The sequence below is a fragment of the Hylobates moloch genome, unplaced genomic scaffold (genome assembly GCF_009828535.3).
Source record: "Hylobates moloch isolate HMO894 unplaced genomic scaffold, HMol_V3 SCAFFOLD_8, whole genome shotgun sequence".
Classification (NCBI taxonomy): domain Eukaryota; kingdom Metazoa; phylum Chordata; class Mammalia; order Primates; family Hylobatidae; genus Hylobates; species Hylobates moloch.
The window spans coordinates 35,619,399-35,634,160 of record NW_026652283.1 but is presented as its reverse complement, the minus strand read 5'-3'; the positions used below and the strand labels follow the sequence as shown (position 1 = coordinate 35,634,160).

The 14,762-nt window shown below is 43.9% G+C and overlaps 1 protein-coding gene across 10 annotated transcripts in view; it reads left to right on the top strand.

The window, feature by feature from the left end:
* CSMD2 (CUB and Sushi multiple domains 2) overlaps positions 1 to 14,762 on the top strand; it is a 701,208-nt gene that overhangs the window by 414,963 nt on the left and 271,483 nt on the right. For all 10 annotated transcript variants that reach the window (XM_032160157.2, XM_032160162.2, XM_032160160.2 and 7 more), the window contains 2 exons: positions 6,999 to 7,325; positions 11,236 to 11,430. In XM_032160157.2, the coding sequence (XP_032016048.1) occupies positions 6,999 to 7,325; positions 11,236 to 11,430 (522 nt within the window). The remainder of the gene's footprint in view (positions 1 to 6,998; positions 7,326 to 11,235; positions 11,431 to 14,762) is intronic.

The window sequence follows — 14,762 nt, the reverse complement described above, 5'->3', positions numbered from 1 at the left end:
CTGTTGATCTCTCTTTTGAAGTCAATATAGTATAAATTATATTATTACAGCTTTATAATATGTTTTAGTATTTAATATCAAGCCCTTCCTCCACTAGGAAGAAGTAGGTGTCATGGTTGAGAGCTTGGGCTCTGGTATTGACCTGACTGGTTCATCTTCCCAGCTCTATCATCTACAGTGACTGTATGACTGTGGGCAGGTTAATTTAACATTTAGACTCAGCGTCTGTCTCTGTAAAGTAGGTTAATAATAGTACCCATCTCAGAGGGTTGCTGTGAGAGTTAATGAGTTGAGATACAGGAAGCTCTCAGAATGCCAACTAGCACCTCATATGCTATTATTCCTTATTTGTCTCAACGAGAGCTTGGCTGTTTTCACCTGTTTACCAACAGATGGATCTTGCAAAGGTTTTAGGCTCCAGAAAAAAAAAGAAAAGATCGTGCCTGGAATTGTGTTAAATTTGTACCATGATTTAAGGACACTTTTCATCTTAATAATATGAATTATTTTCACCCAAGAACATAGTTTGTCCCTCCATTAAAAATTTTTTTTCTTCCTATCAGTACAGTTTTGTTGTTTTTGTTGTATAGGTCATGTTGGCTTATTGTTGTAGGGCTGAAATGGATTTTCTAGCACGTTGCATGAAGGATTTTTTATACTGTAGGTGTGTCATTGTGTTGGTGGATATGATTGTGTGTGTATCATACATATCATTGTTATGGGAGTATTGTATCAAAATCAATTTAAATAGCATGGCTATTACAAGTTTGTTTATAGTTTTGAAGCACTGGCCATGAAACCACCTACCCACTAAGTATTTTCCAGTTTCCTCAGGTTTTTCCCTTCATGCTAATTTTGGTAATTCAAATTTCTCTAGGAAATTCTCCATCTTATCCATATTTCATACGTTATGTATACTATTCTTTTATAGCTGGATTATCACCTTAGTGTTATAGCCTCCTGTCTCTGCGTACATTTATCTTTTCTATTTCTACTTATTGAGCAGACCAATCAGAAATTTTTATTGATCTCTTCAGAAGCCAATTTTTTTTTTCTGTTTTTCATCTTTTCTAAGTTTATTCTCTCTTCTCTCCTTAATCATGTTCAGTTATTCTTTTGGTAACTTTTTAAGTATAAACGCTAATTACACTTATTTTATTTCTTTATTGTTTAATCATGAATAAAGCTATGAATTTTCTCCTTACTATAGCTTTGGTCTAATATCATCATCATTATAAGAAGTCTGTATCAGCCGGGCGCAGTGGCTCACGCCTGTAATCCCAGCACTTTGGGAGGCCGAGGCGGGTGGATCACGAGGTCAGGAGATCAAGACCATCCAGTCTAACATGGTGAAACCCCGTCTCTACTAAAAATGCAAAAAATTAGCCGGGAGAGGTAGTGGGTGCCTGTAGTCCCAGCTACTCGGGAGGCCGAGGCAGGAGAATGGCATGAACCCGGGAGGCGGAGCTTGCAGTGAGCTGAGATTGCACCAGTGCACTCCAGCCTGGGCGACAGAGCGAGACTCTGTCTCAAAAAAAACAAAAAAAAGAAGTCTGTATTGACAGCTTTGTTTCCTCACTGAACTCAGGAACTTATTTGGAAAGAGTTATATGAATTTTTAAGTGATTATGGATTTTCCTTTGTTCTTTCTTTTTTTTTTTTTTTTTGAGACGGAGTCTCGGCTCACTGCAAGCTCCGCCTTCCGGGTTCACACCATTCTCCTGCCTCAGCCCCTCGAGTAGCTGGGACTACAGGCGCCCGCCACCACGCCCGGCTAATTTTTTGTATTTTTAGTAGAGACGGGGTTTCACCGTGTTAGCCAGGATTCTTTGTTCTTTTCTTATTGACGTTTAGTTTATTTGTACTGTGAACAGAAAATGTGGCCCAACAGTTTTTGCATTGTGGTAGGATTTATGGGGATTTTCTTATAGCTTAATGTAAGGTCAATTTTGTAATAGTCCATGGGCTCCTGTAAAGAAGTTTGTATTCCTTGTTTGAAGACTACAGAGTTTCATATAATATACACATTCATAATATTTTCAGGTCCTTTTTATCTTGATCTTGATTTCAGGTTAGTATATTTTGTCTCTTTTCATGCTTTTGGACATAAAGTATTATAACTGTCATATCTTTATTTTGTAATGGGATCATTATCCATGTTTTAAATATGATATTTGGATTTTGTATTAGGTCTCTATCAGGACTATTGAAAACTCTCTTTGTTTGGTGACAACACCAAAAGAAAAACATAATAAAAGAGGGGTCTTCAACAAGCCCCTCTTATTTTCTCCTCAAGCTCATGTTAAATAATAACCTAATATAATGCACAGTAATTACACATCTACTTGTTAGTTTCCCACCTTTATTATTTGTCAACAGTCTGACGCTTCTGACTGAAAAGTTTAGTCAAGGTCAAGATCCATGAGCACAGCCTGGTCACTACTCTGAAGGAGGAAGGTGCCTGATCTCCCTCTTTTAACCTGGGTGATTGAGGGTGATGAGATCCAATTACAACTTTTTAAAAATCTCTCATTTGGGACACTGAGAAGCAGGCTCTTCCTATTCTCTTACAGACATATTACAGTACAACATGCATACATAATTTTCCAGAGCAAGAGAGATTAGATCTTTGTAGGACAACGCACACTTCCTCTTCCCGCCCTTGTTACAACAGGTCTGAGTACTCTCGAGATGGAAGACAGAGCTTTATAAGGCCACATTCTTGTTCTAAGAGTGTCAGTTTATCAGCCCTGTGTCCTTCCAGGTATAATAAGAAATGTCTCTTGGTAGCTGTCCAGAAAACTCTTGGCATAAAAAAGGGATCATCCAAGAGTCAGGTGTAATATAATATCCAAGGTCTGATATTAATATTAGAATTCCTTTTTTGTTATTCACATTTGCCTCCACCAGTAGTTCTCAAACCCTGGCTGCAATTTGGGATCACCTGGGGAACTTTTTAAAATCGGTGATGCCCTGAGCCCAGTCCACCAATTAAATAGGAATATTTGAGACTCGTATTGATAAATTACAACACTCTTCCAATGTAAAGCCTGAGCTATCTTGGCCCATTCCTTTACTTTTGACTATTCAGAGTCCCTTTGTCTTAGCTGTGTGTTTTGTCCCAAAGAGAGGGTTATATATTACTAGGAGATTAACTTGTATACATTTATTGTCATAAATGATGTTTTATCTTTTTTAAAGCGTCTTACATAACAACCCTGCTACCCCATGCTTCCTTGTTGTTTCCTTTGAATTTCTTTTTTTCCTCCCTGAACTGACTGCTTTGCTTTTTCCCCTTTGGTAATTTTGAAGATAAGCTATTTCATATTCTATTACTAATTATACCTAACATCTTTAAAAGCATGCTCCAACCTATATTTCTCTAATTAACCACAGAAACTACAAAACAGGACTTCTTGCAAATGAGCAAATTAGCATATCTCCTTGCTCCAACTTTACTCTTTGTGTCAGTATAATCTGGAATATTCTACCCTAGAGTTTGGGCAGGGATAATGTCTTATATTTTCTGTTCCAAGGAATATTTGTTACACTCGCATTTCATTTTATAACTATGTTTACATAAATTATTTAAATTCATTGCCATATTGGTTTGTTTGCTCATTGTCAATCTTTTTTTATGCTTTTTGTTAACCATAACTTTATCCTACTTGAATTTGTTGTCTAAATTCATCTCTTGGTTGGATAGGAGACATCTTTGAGTGGATGTGAGTAGGACATTTTTTGAGGCCTTTGATATTTAAGAGCAGCTTTCTGTTGCCTTTGCTGTTTAACAACTTGGCTCATTCATACCCTTTTCCACTGTAAATTACTTAGGGGCACATCTGTACTATGTCTAAGATAAATACATGGATGGTTACAGCACAGTATTTTTCTCTATTTTCCAGAGTTGACACAGGTATCCATCTATTAATATTTGTACAGACTTTGGTCAATCTGTTGGTTGAAATTTGGAGTGGGATGGGGTTATGAGACCCACATGTTCATGTCACCTTCTTTCAGAATGGTTTCAACCATTAGGTACTCGTTGATTCATTCAACAAATATTGGTTGAGCACCTACAATGTGTCAGGCATTGTGGGAGGCACCAGGGATTCAGCAGAATCAGATGAGATTTCTGCTGTCATGGAAGATCTGTGTATGTGATGGGGAGAGGGAAGGACTGACCATCAACAGCTAAACATGTAAACAAGATAATTTTAGAGAATGATAAGCAGAGCTATCACGTATAGCTGCTGAAATTCCAAAATGGTGCCCCTGGAGCTTTGCAACATGGCAATCCTGGTAAAATGTTCTAGAGAAAAAATAATACACTGATAGAGTGATGGAGGCGGGGAGAGGGGCTCAAGCCTTATTAATTAAAGACTCCTCTGCAGTAAATTTATTTGCTCACATACTCACAGTGCCCCTGACCATCTTCCCTCTGAAAGTGTAGCACCTTTCTTTGTCTTCATCTGCCTTGGACTTGCTCAGCAGGCCCTGTGATTTGCCCCCTCTGTCTTCAAGGTCTTTGCCTTTGGGTTTTGATTCCTCATTATTCGCATCATGTTCCCAACTGAACTCCCACAAAGCTGGAGACAAGATGGCTGTGTGGGGGCATCCATGTCCAGCCTAGAGACCCCCAATTCAGTGCTAATGTAATATTTCCAGTCGACAGATGAATCTTCAGCAGATTCGAGGAACACCTTCTAAGAATCCACAGTCACATAGGCCCAGTGGGAAGTGTTATTCTCATACTGAGAGACAGCGCTGGCGGGTTAGTAAGAGCTTGGTCTCTAGTATCAGCCTGCATTGATTTGGCCTTGGTGCTACCATTTACTGGCTCTGCATTACTTAACCTCTGTGTGCCTCAGTGTCTTCATCTTTAAATGGGGTTAGTAACAATACCTACCTCGTAGCGTTCTAGTGACAGTTAAATTGAGTAATTGACGAAAGTGCTTAGAATGGTGTCTACTCTTAGTAAACCCTCAATAATATATATTAATAATTGCCATTAACTATATATTGCATTACCTAAAAGCTTTTTCATGTCCTTCTCTCCCCTTGGCTTGAATTCTTTCTATACTTAAAATATACATGGATTACAGGGATGAGACTGAATGTGTCTTAAGAACCAGGCTTACTTTGCTGAATTGCATGGGAGGGCTTTTACAGCTGCAGACTGGAAAAGAAATACTTAATGCAGAAAAGGGGGAGCTGGGCAGAGTCAGGGAGAATCAAGACTAAACTCATCACAAGGAGTCACCAATTTTTTTGTTTTAATGTTTTCCTCCCTTTGGCAAACATGATTTTATTATTTTTCATCTTAGCATCATTACATTTAGTAAGTCAAATATTTTACTCACTTAATTATCAATTTAATTAACACCAAACATCTATATAAATGTTATAAATGGACTTAAATGTTTATCCATATTTGGAACTACCTTTTTTATACTTGTATATATTAAAAGATGTTTAGAATGAACCTACAGCATTTTTGCAATCAGAAAAATTAAATGTTGTTTCATTTTGAACGCCTACGACCCTGATACAGTTTTTATTTGGGGGCTCATGTCCAGTCTTTATCCATATATAAACAAATATTTAATAGCTGTAATCAAAAGCACACATATAATTTTATGATCTACTGCTTTATTTAAAATTATGTTTCACATTCTTTCTACAGGGTCATATTTATCACTTTAATGATTGCAGTCAAACTGTATCACATTAAAGGCTATAATTTACCTCACATTATTGGGCTGACATATAGTTTGTTCACATTTTTCCTCTATAATAAAATTATGTCATTGTAAACATCTTTGGCTACGTGGCTCTTTTGCTTTTGAATTAATTCCTAGAGATTAGTGAGTCAGTCTTTGAGTAGTTTTGTGGCTCTGGATAACAACTTATATACTCCCTTCAAAAAGGATCATATCAGTTTTGCTCTGCAATTGGCAATAAATGCATGTATGAGATTCCATGAAGCCTCAACAATATTGGATTCTATATTTTTTCTGTATTTTTTCTATTGAAATAGACTGTGTTGTCATATTAATTCCATTTTCTTTCATATGAATCCTATAAGCACTCTCTTTACTCATCTTGGTGATGTTCTTAGATAATTATAAAGGTTCTAATTCAATATTGATATTTTTCCTGTGTCATAGGCGTTGTGATTTTTTTTCATTTTATTATTTTCTTTTATAATTTTGTTCTAGTATTTGTTTTTTTTTTCTCATTTACAGCACTTTCTTTGCCTATTCTTATTCCAGGGTCTGCTAGTAGTTGGCATGAAAATAGCTTAAAATAAGGGTTTTCGGAAGGGTAGATCCTTAGGGTGAAATAGGGGAGAGAGAACAGGACGTAGACAGGAATCACAATGGACGCTGTCACCTCCTTCCCCCAGTTTCTTCAGAAGCTTTGGTCTCTGAAAGATGGTGCTCCTGGCACCTCTTCAGCATAGCGTGGTATCTTGGGGTTGTCAGAATCCCATGGCACACCTATCATTTTTCCATCAAAAATGTTTGAAGGAGACAAATGGTCCTGGACTGTCTCCACCCAGTTACCACCTGGGGAATTAGCACCGCTGTGTCATTAAGCAATGTCCTTTCCTACTGCCGTAAACCCAGCTGAGAGGGGTCAGGGACTGTGACTCTACACTTAGGCCTGAGTTATGGCTTTGCCCCACCCAAGGGACCCAAAGCATGAAGACACTGCCTAGGTGAGCGTGCTGACCAGGGGAGAGGGGCCAAGAAAAGACCACTTCTGCCATTTCTGCCTTTTGCCAAAGGGGCCCTACCCATTGCTAAGTCCAGCATGGAGCCCAGCATGTCTCCCCGTGTGGAGCTCAGAGCCCAGCCAGTCCAGCCCGACCCTTGTGCCACTCTTTCTTTCTATTGCTTTTTAGACTAAGAAGATGTTCCCCCTGCCAGCCCTCAGTGGTGCAGGCAGAATGTTGGGGATGCTTACTGACCTCCACTGCTCTTCTCTTGCAGTCTCCTGCTTCTTCAACTTCACCAGCCCATCTGGGGTTGTCCTGTCTCCCAACTACCCAGAGGACTATGGCAACCACCTCCACTGTGTCTGGCTCATCCTGGCCAGGCCTGAGAGCCGCATCCACCTGGCCTTCAACGACATTGACGTGGAGCCTCAGTTTGATTTCCTGGTCATCAAGGATGGGGCCACTGCCGAGGCGCCCATCCTGGGCACCTTCTCAGGAAACCAGCTTCCCTCCTCCATCACAAGCAGTGGCCATGTGGCCCGTCTCGAGTTCCAGACTGACCACTCCACGGGGAAGAGGGGCTTCAACATCACTTTTACCAGTGAGTCCTCCGTCTGTCACCAGCTGGCCCTCCCTCTGAGTGTCTGCCTCTGAGGATGATCGAAGGTGCTCCCATGGAGGGAGGAGGGGGTGTGGATGGGGCAGTTCCCAGGGCATTGCAGGGCTGCAGTGCCCAGGCATGGAGCTCCCAGCATGACCAAGAAAGGGCATAAAGCACTGGCTGCCAGGCAGGGTGCTCTTTTCTGGAAGTCCCTCTCTGAAGGGCATTGATCTCCCATAGTTGTGATATATAATGTAAAAGGAACCTGGAACCTCGTTTTTGCCCCAACCTTCCCCATCCTACAAGACCCAACCAGAACTAGGGAGGGTCCAAGAGAAAGAAAGCCTCTATCATTCTCATTGGTTTCTGATGCCCTCTCTGAGGTGCTCTCCCAAATCCCTGAATGCCTGCCTCCTGCTGACCTCTGAGTTCCTTGCGGGGCTGCTCACTTTGCTTTGCCCAATTCCCATTCCCATAGTCAAATCAGAATCAAAGCTTTGGAGCAACACTTCTGTTGGGCTCCCAGACTTATTGGGGACAACTCTTAGGGAATTTCCTCATAGCCCCTCTCAGGGCCACCATCTGGAGGTTGCCACCTCCAGTTTCAATCCTGGGCCCCTTCTCTAGAAGCAGCCTAAACTCAGCAGTGATTATTTTTATTTCTGTATCTCGTGGTTACAGAGGGGGTGGCGGGGGGCAGAAGCTTGGAGACTAGAAATAGCAAGCCAGCAAAGATAGCAAGAAGTGGTTATCAGGTCGTAAGAAGCTATAAATCCAGTGGACTTGGCTGATGACAAACAGTCAAGTGAGGCTGGAGGTGGGTCCATCTGAGCAATTAACTAGATCCTTTCCCAGAGGCTGCTTGTGGAGAGCAAGTCCCCAGTGCAAGCTCTGCTCCGTGCCCACAAACACGGATCTCCCAACCCCCTTCCCACCTTGGCATAAAGGCTTTACCTCTGTTTTCCACCTATCTCTGGAGTCCAGTTGGACTGAAGACATTAGGTGCTACCTGGTGGGCCACTTGGGACCCCCGATTCCAAGAGACCAGCCAGGTAAAGCCCATTCCATTCCCCTCACCACTCTTCTTCAGGACACAATCAACCTTCTGGGGGCATGTCTCCTCCAGGGCATTCCTGTTTCATCCCCTGTGGGTAGGAAGAAGCAGAGGGAGAGCCTAGTTCTGTCTTTCCTAACCTTCCTAGTCTAGCACTGACCATGCTGCTTCAAACTAGAAAGGAGCAAATATGCATTCCTTATCTTTATATCCCTTGGCCCAGCACAGGGCCTGGTATGTGCTAAGGATCAGCAAATGTTTACGGAATAGAAGGATCCATGAATGAGTAAATGCTTTTTCTTGCCCTGGCGGAGTGGGAAGAACAGGGATAAGAGGTATCCTGGGGAGCACACTTATCCAGGATGTTGAGGGCCAAGAACTCTTGTGGGTTTGCAGCATGTGTGGACACTGAGTGGAAACTTGGGAGGAGGAGGCAGCTGATGGCCCAGGGGCTGAGCTTCATCATGAGGGCAGCAGACTAACTTGAGGATAGCTCTTACTCGTATTTCTTTCCAAGGTCTCTCTACCATTGTAAAAATGATACTTATCCAATTTGTAAATACTCAAAACATGGGACAGGTCAAAGGAGAGATGTTAACCACCACCCAAAATCCCTCCAGCCAGAAATGATCCTTGCCAACAATTGGTGGACGCTATTACAGATAGCACATAGTTTTCTATGCATTTATATAAATAGACAGTTGGATGGATTGATAGAAATAATTGTTAAAAATCTGGGCCTCATCCTAGACCTGCTGAATTAGAATCACTAGAGGGATGGGGCCCCAGAATCTACATTTTTGGTAGGCTTCTGAGGCGATCTGGATGCAGTCAGTGAAACAATTGTCAATGGCCAAGTGTCAGGGAATTACTGTAGTCTCTCCCACAGGACTTTAATCTCCTCGTACATCCCAAATGGTGATCACTGAGGCTGAGCTTGAATTTGCCCAGTGTCAGGGAGCTTGCCTCCCCAGACAGCTCTCTCCATAGCCAGCAGGCACTCTAGATTTCAAGTCAACTTATGTTGACTTGAAATCTGTGTCCCTGTAACAAGGATCAGTGGTCCCACTTCCACCCCTAGAACTCCTGGTAACAAGGCTAATTCCTCTTCCACGTGGAACATAATGAACAACAATGACAGTAGCTGCCATCCATTGAGCACCTACTGTGGGCTGAACCTGGTGCTGAGCACTCAACAGTCATCACTGGAAGCCTCACAACAAAAGCTCCATAAAGCAAGATCTACCCCTTTCACATGCCAGAAAACTGAGTTTGGAAAGGTACACAGGGAGAAGTGGGTCCTTGACTCAGAGCTTTTGCTCCCAGATGTTGGAAATAGCTCCATATTCCTGCTATGTGCACTTGCATGTGTGTGTGTGCGCGCATGCATGTGTGTGTTCATATGTGGGTGTGTGTATCTGTGCCTACATGTGTGTGACTGATGGGTTTGAAAGAAAAATGCCTGGACTTCTGGGCCCCAAGCAACACTTTTTTCCCCACACCGTATTTCTAAATGTGGGAAGGGTGACTTCATGGTCATAGTTTCCAACGAAGAAAGGCTGGGAGACTCAAGTCTGGGCTGACCAAGGCGTTCAAATGGAAGGGTGTTGGGCACTCAACTGAAGCCCCGCATGGGATCATCGCAGTCATCTCCGCATCAGAGGCTCCCTTACCTCATCTGCAATGGGAAGGGTCAGGTTTGCAGGCCTCTCGCCTCTAGCAAGATCCAACAGCCTCCGGGGCCACTGCTGTTTCTGAATGTGCAAATGTTTCTATCACTATGGAATTTCAGAGGCCAAGAAATTGTTTTTCAAGTGGCCCATACCCATGCAGCCATGGATCCTGGTCTCCACTGGAAAGCTGCCATCCTCAGAACAACAGGGGTGAAAATAGAGCCTGGCTTCAGAGACATCTAATGAGAGAACTGTGACACCCCTGCGGGAGGAAGGCAGGGAACGTGCTTGGTAGAGACTGAGCAGGAAAGAGTATCTTCCCATGCAGAGGAGGGAAGAAGGAAGGGAACTCATCTTCAGTGAGCACTTACCATCTGTCACGTGCTTCACCAAACAATCGCCACTCTCATATTCATATCAACTTTCATTTTATTTCTGTCTCAGAATGACCCTGCAAGTGAAGGATGATCTCCATATTATCAGTCAGGAAACTAAGGCTCATCAGAATTGCATAAGTTGTCCAGGACCATGTAACAAATAAGAGGCAAAGCACGATTAAATCTACAGTGTTCTGACTCTGTCCTCTCCCCACTCTCTGCATTTTCAATTGCCTGGGTAGAGTGAGAGGCAGCCCTGACAATAGGCAAGGAAATAAAGGAAATCGCTTCAGACAGGGTTAATTCTAGGGCACCTCCTTTATGATGCTTAGAGTCTATTAGCGTCACAGGATTTAGAGTCCAGCTCACCTCAAGCAGAAGTGATCCCATAACTGTCTGAAGTTACGGAAACTTGGAATGGATTTGACATTGTGGAGACAGATCAGCTCATTAACTACACTGAGCCTCAGTTTCCTCATTTGTAAAGTAGGGTAACAAGATCTACTTCATAGAATCATTATATGGTGTAAGTAAGCTAACAGCAGAAACACTTAGCTTATTGCCTGATCTATAAATGTCCATTAGAATGCAGCGGGATTAGGTGCTCGGGAAGGCAGGAAATCAAGTTTAATGAGCACCTGCTTAATGCCCAGGTCCTAGAATGTCTAGCTCTCCCTCCAACATGGCAAGTTCTTGGGGAAGTGGTGGAGTTCTAGGGTTTACCATCCCAAGGAAGCTAATTTTCTTTGGGGATTCTTCTCTACTCCAGCAATGTCTGATCATGTCCTTGAACTCCATCTACACAGCCTTCCGACACAACGAGTGCCCGGATCCTGGCGTTCCAGTAAATGGCAAACGGTTTGGGGACAGCCTCCAGCTGGGCAGCTCCATCTCCTTCCTCTGTGATGAAGGCTTCCTTGGGACTCAGGGCTCAGAGACCATCACCTGCGTCCTGAAGGAGGGCAGCGTGGTCTGGAACAGCGCTGTGCTGCGGTGTGAAGGTAGGAGCCTGCAGGCTGGGAGCAGCGGCCATTGTCAGCCAGAGAGGCTGGGGAGGGGGAGCAAGCAGCCCAGGCCATGGTGGTTCCTTTCTGTATTGGTCCTTCCTCTTCTCCCAGGACCAAGGGCCACTCTCTCACCCTCATGCTGGAATAGCAGGGATTTCATAAGGCCACTGTGCATAGGAATTTAAATTAGAACCAGAGATTAACGTAGAGAAACGGCTCTGGACTGTCAGGCATCAAAAGCACCTCTTCTTTTAAATGAGAACTCTCTCAATATCACAGCCATTAAGAGCCCTGTTTCCAGCTCCTGCCCAGGGGAGCTCTGGCAGCCCAAAGTAGCATTGGCAGCGTTGCGAGTTTTCGGGTCTTTCAAGCTGCCTGTCACTCTTCCCTTCTCCACATGTTTATTTTCCCCAATTCCCTGGGATGTCTCCCAGTCTCGGCCTTTGCACCCTGTTAAATGCTGACTTGATATCCTTGTGGTCAATCTCCAAGAGACTCAGGGCCAACCAGCCAGAAGAAACACAGCTTGCAGCAGGCACACGGCTTATGATGGCAGTTCTTCAGTCCTGCCTCGCCACACAAGACAGTTTTTGACTCAATTTTCAAGACCAGCCATCTGTTCCACCAAACTACAGACATTTAAAATACAGATAAAGCTTCTTGAGGCAGGAGTCAGGTTAAATTTGTGTGCCAAGCATGGTGTACCAAGCATTTGTGCACCAGGTAAATTTGTGTACCAAGCATTGTGGACCAACCATGGTGCCTGGCACAGAATAGGTGCTTAATAAGTATTTGTGAATAATGGATGAATAGTGAGTATCCCAAGGGCCCCTTGGGGAAACTGACAGTGTCCAAGGAGACGAAGGCTGTGATTCTCTCCTTTTAGGAGGCAGAAACCTTCTTCCTCACATTTCATGTGATAGAAAGAGGATAGAGACTTAAGAGACCTCTTGACTTAACCCAATTCCTAAACTCAAATCTGGGCATAGTGGCCATGAACAGGAAGGACAGGAGAATGAAGAAGGGAACATGCCTGAGAGAGAGTATTACCCAGAGCTTACAAATGGGTGGATGGGAGACAAGGGACCACTGAGAACACTGGAGGTGGCAAGCAGTCCAGGGGGGCGTTTGAGTGAGAGGAGCCCAAGCTGGGATCCTGGCAATTCACTTTTCCCCTTGAGCCTTTGTATTTTCCAGCTGGAAAAAAAAGGAGGGATAATGATAATTATCAGATGTGTATGGAGCAGGCAGTCCTGGTATAAAGTTAAGTCGTCATAAGCTGCGTCTTTGCTGTCACGTAAACTCCATGAGGTTAGGGAATCTTCCTTGGCCTCATATTCCCACAGCTGGTGTGTTGTTTGATACTTGATAGATGCTCAGTCAATACTGGTTGATGAGTCACCAAATGAATGAATGAATGAATGGCCTTTTCACTAGGGTAGAGCCTCCCTGATGAGAAGCATATCAATGAAAGGCCTCCAGAGCCTCGACTCTCACCAGACTGCCTGCTGTCTCCACCCTGCAACTTATCATCCAAGCCACCCTGGGGAAGTAACTTGACCTCTCTGTGCCTCAGTTGCCCCACTGTAAAATGCAGGTTGATAATGGGAACCCGCTTGAAGAGTTGCCTTGAGCATGCGCAGTTCTTGGGGCAGTGCCTGGTGAAAGGTAGCACTCAATAACTGTTGGCCATTAGCGTTCACTTGATTTTAACTATTTCTTCGTTGGACCAATCAGATCAGTATCTGCTCCACTTTAGGGGATCAAGTGGTGCGTTTCCATCCTTCCAGGAACTTGCCCCAACCGTGACATGAATAGACATTTTTTTCTGACTTCCAAGCTTCCCACAGCGTGGTCTATACAACCTCATCTGCCATTCTTCCTCAGCGCAATTAGCACTTTTGGAAAGAACAGAAGCTTTGGAGTTAGAGAAACAACACGAAACTCAGTTTCCATGCTTCCCAGCTGTAGAACTAATAGGCTTAGGTTAAGTAACTAGACCTAGACCTCAGGTCCCTCATTGGCAACAGGGGAATAAGTATGCATACCTGATGGAGTTATTTGCTGGTGAAACAGGTCACCGTACAAAGCATCCATGCAGAACCCAGTCTGGAGGATTGTGAATCGGTGGTCTTTCACCTTCCTACAGACCAGCCCCCTCGTTTTCCCTTGCACTCATTGACCACTTCTAATTTCTTTAGTTTTCATTGTGTTGGTTCATATCTCTGAGATCTTCCCTGCTGTCTCTAGCTCACCTGATCTCTTCCTTCTCCTAATTTCTATTATTTTTCATGGGCCACCACCACTGGACCACTTTCTTGGATACTGGTTCTTACCATTATTACATTTACCAGTTCCACAGGCCTTGGTCCTGTCTCCCCACCAAGATTGTGAGCAGTCTCAGGGCAGAAGGCCAGATTCCCATTGCCCCTGAGCCCACAGGGGCTTAGTCCCAAATTAGTTGACTGCTCTGAGGAACCCTCAGGAATTAGTAACTGCACAATCCTCCTCTCCACCCCCCACCCTCCTGAATCAAGTGCTCCTAGACTTTAGCTCTGCGATGCATTGAAACCCTCAAGGCCATGTATGAACACGTGAGATAATTTGACCTTTGTTAATGGATCTTCAAGTGGCTCACTATTTTTTTTTTTTTTTTTTTTTGAGATGGAGTCTCGCTGTCGCCCAGGCTGGAGTGCAGTGGTGCGATCTCGGCTCCCTGCAAGCTCCACCTCCCAGGTTCACGCCATTCTCCTGCCTCAGCCTCCTGAGTAGCTGGGACTACAGGCGCCTCCCACCACACCCGGCTAATTTTGTTGTATTTTCAGTAGAGACAGGGTTTCACCGTGTTAGCCAGGATGGTCTCGATCTCCTGACCTCGTGATCCACCCACCTCGGCCTCCCATGGCTCACTATTTCATAAGCAAGGTCTTCATTTTAAAGTTAAAAAGGTCTTTTTCATTCTGTCCCTGGAGGGGAAATGCTGTAGGGTTGGGGCAGTAGGCACTAGAAGTAAGGGACAGTCTGTTGGAGACCCTGACCCCAGGGAGAGCCTGCTTGGTTTTCTCAGAGCAATGGGCATTTGATGCCAGCCTGGTTTTCAGGGATCTGGGGAGTAGCATGTCAGGCAGAGTGTGAGAGCCTGATGCCACTTAGGGTGGCTGAATCCCAGCCTTAAAACCTTAGACAGAGCTGGCTAAAGAAGCCCCTGGGAACCTGTCCCTCCTTGGCTCCTCTCCCTCCTTTTGTCTGAGCCTTGGTAGAGCTCTGCTTTGCAATCAGCATCTTTGTCTTTTCCGTTTTTTTCTAGTTTTGTTTTTGATTAAGTG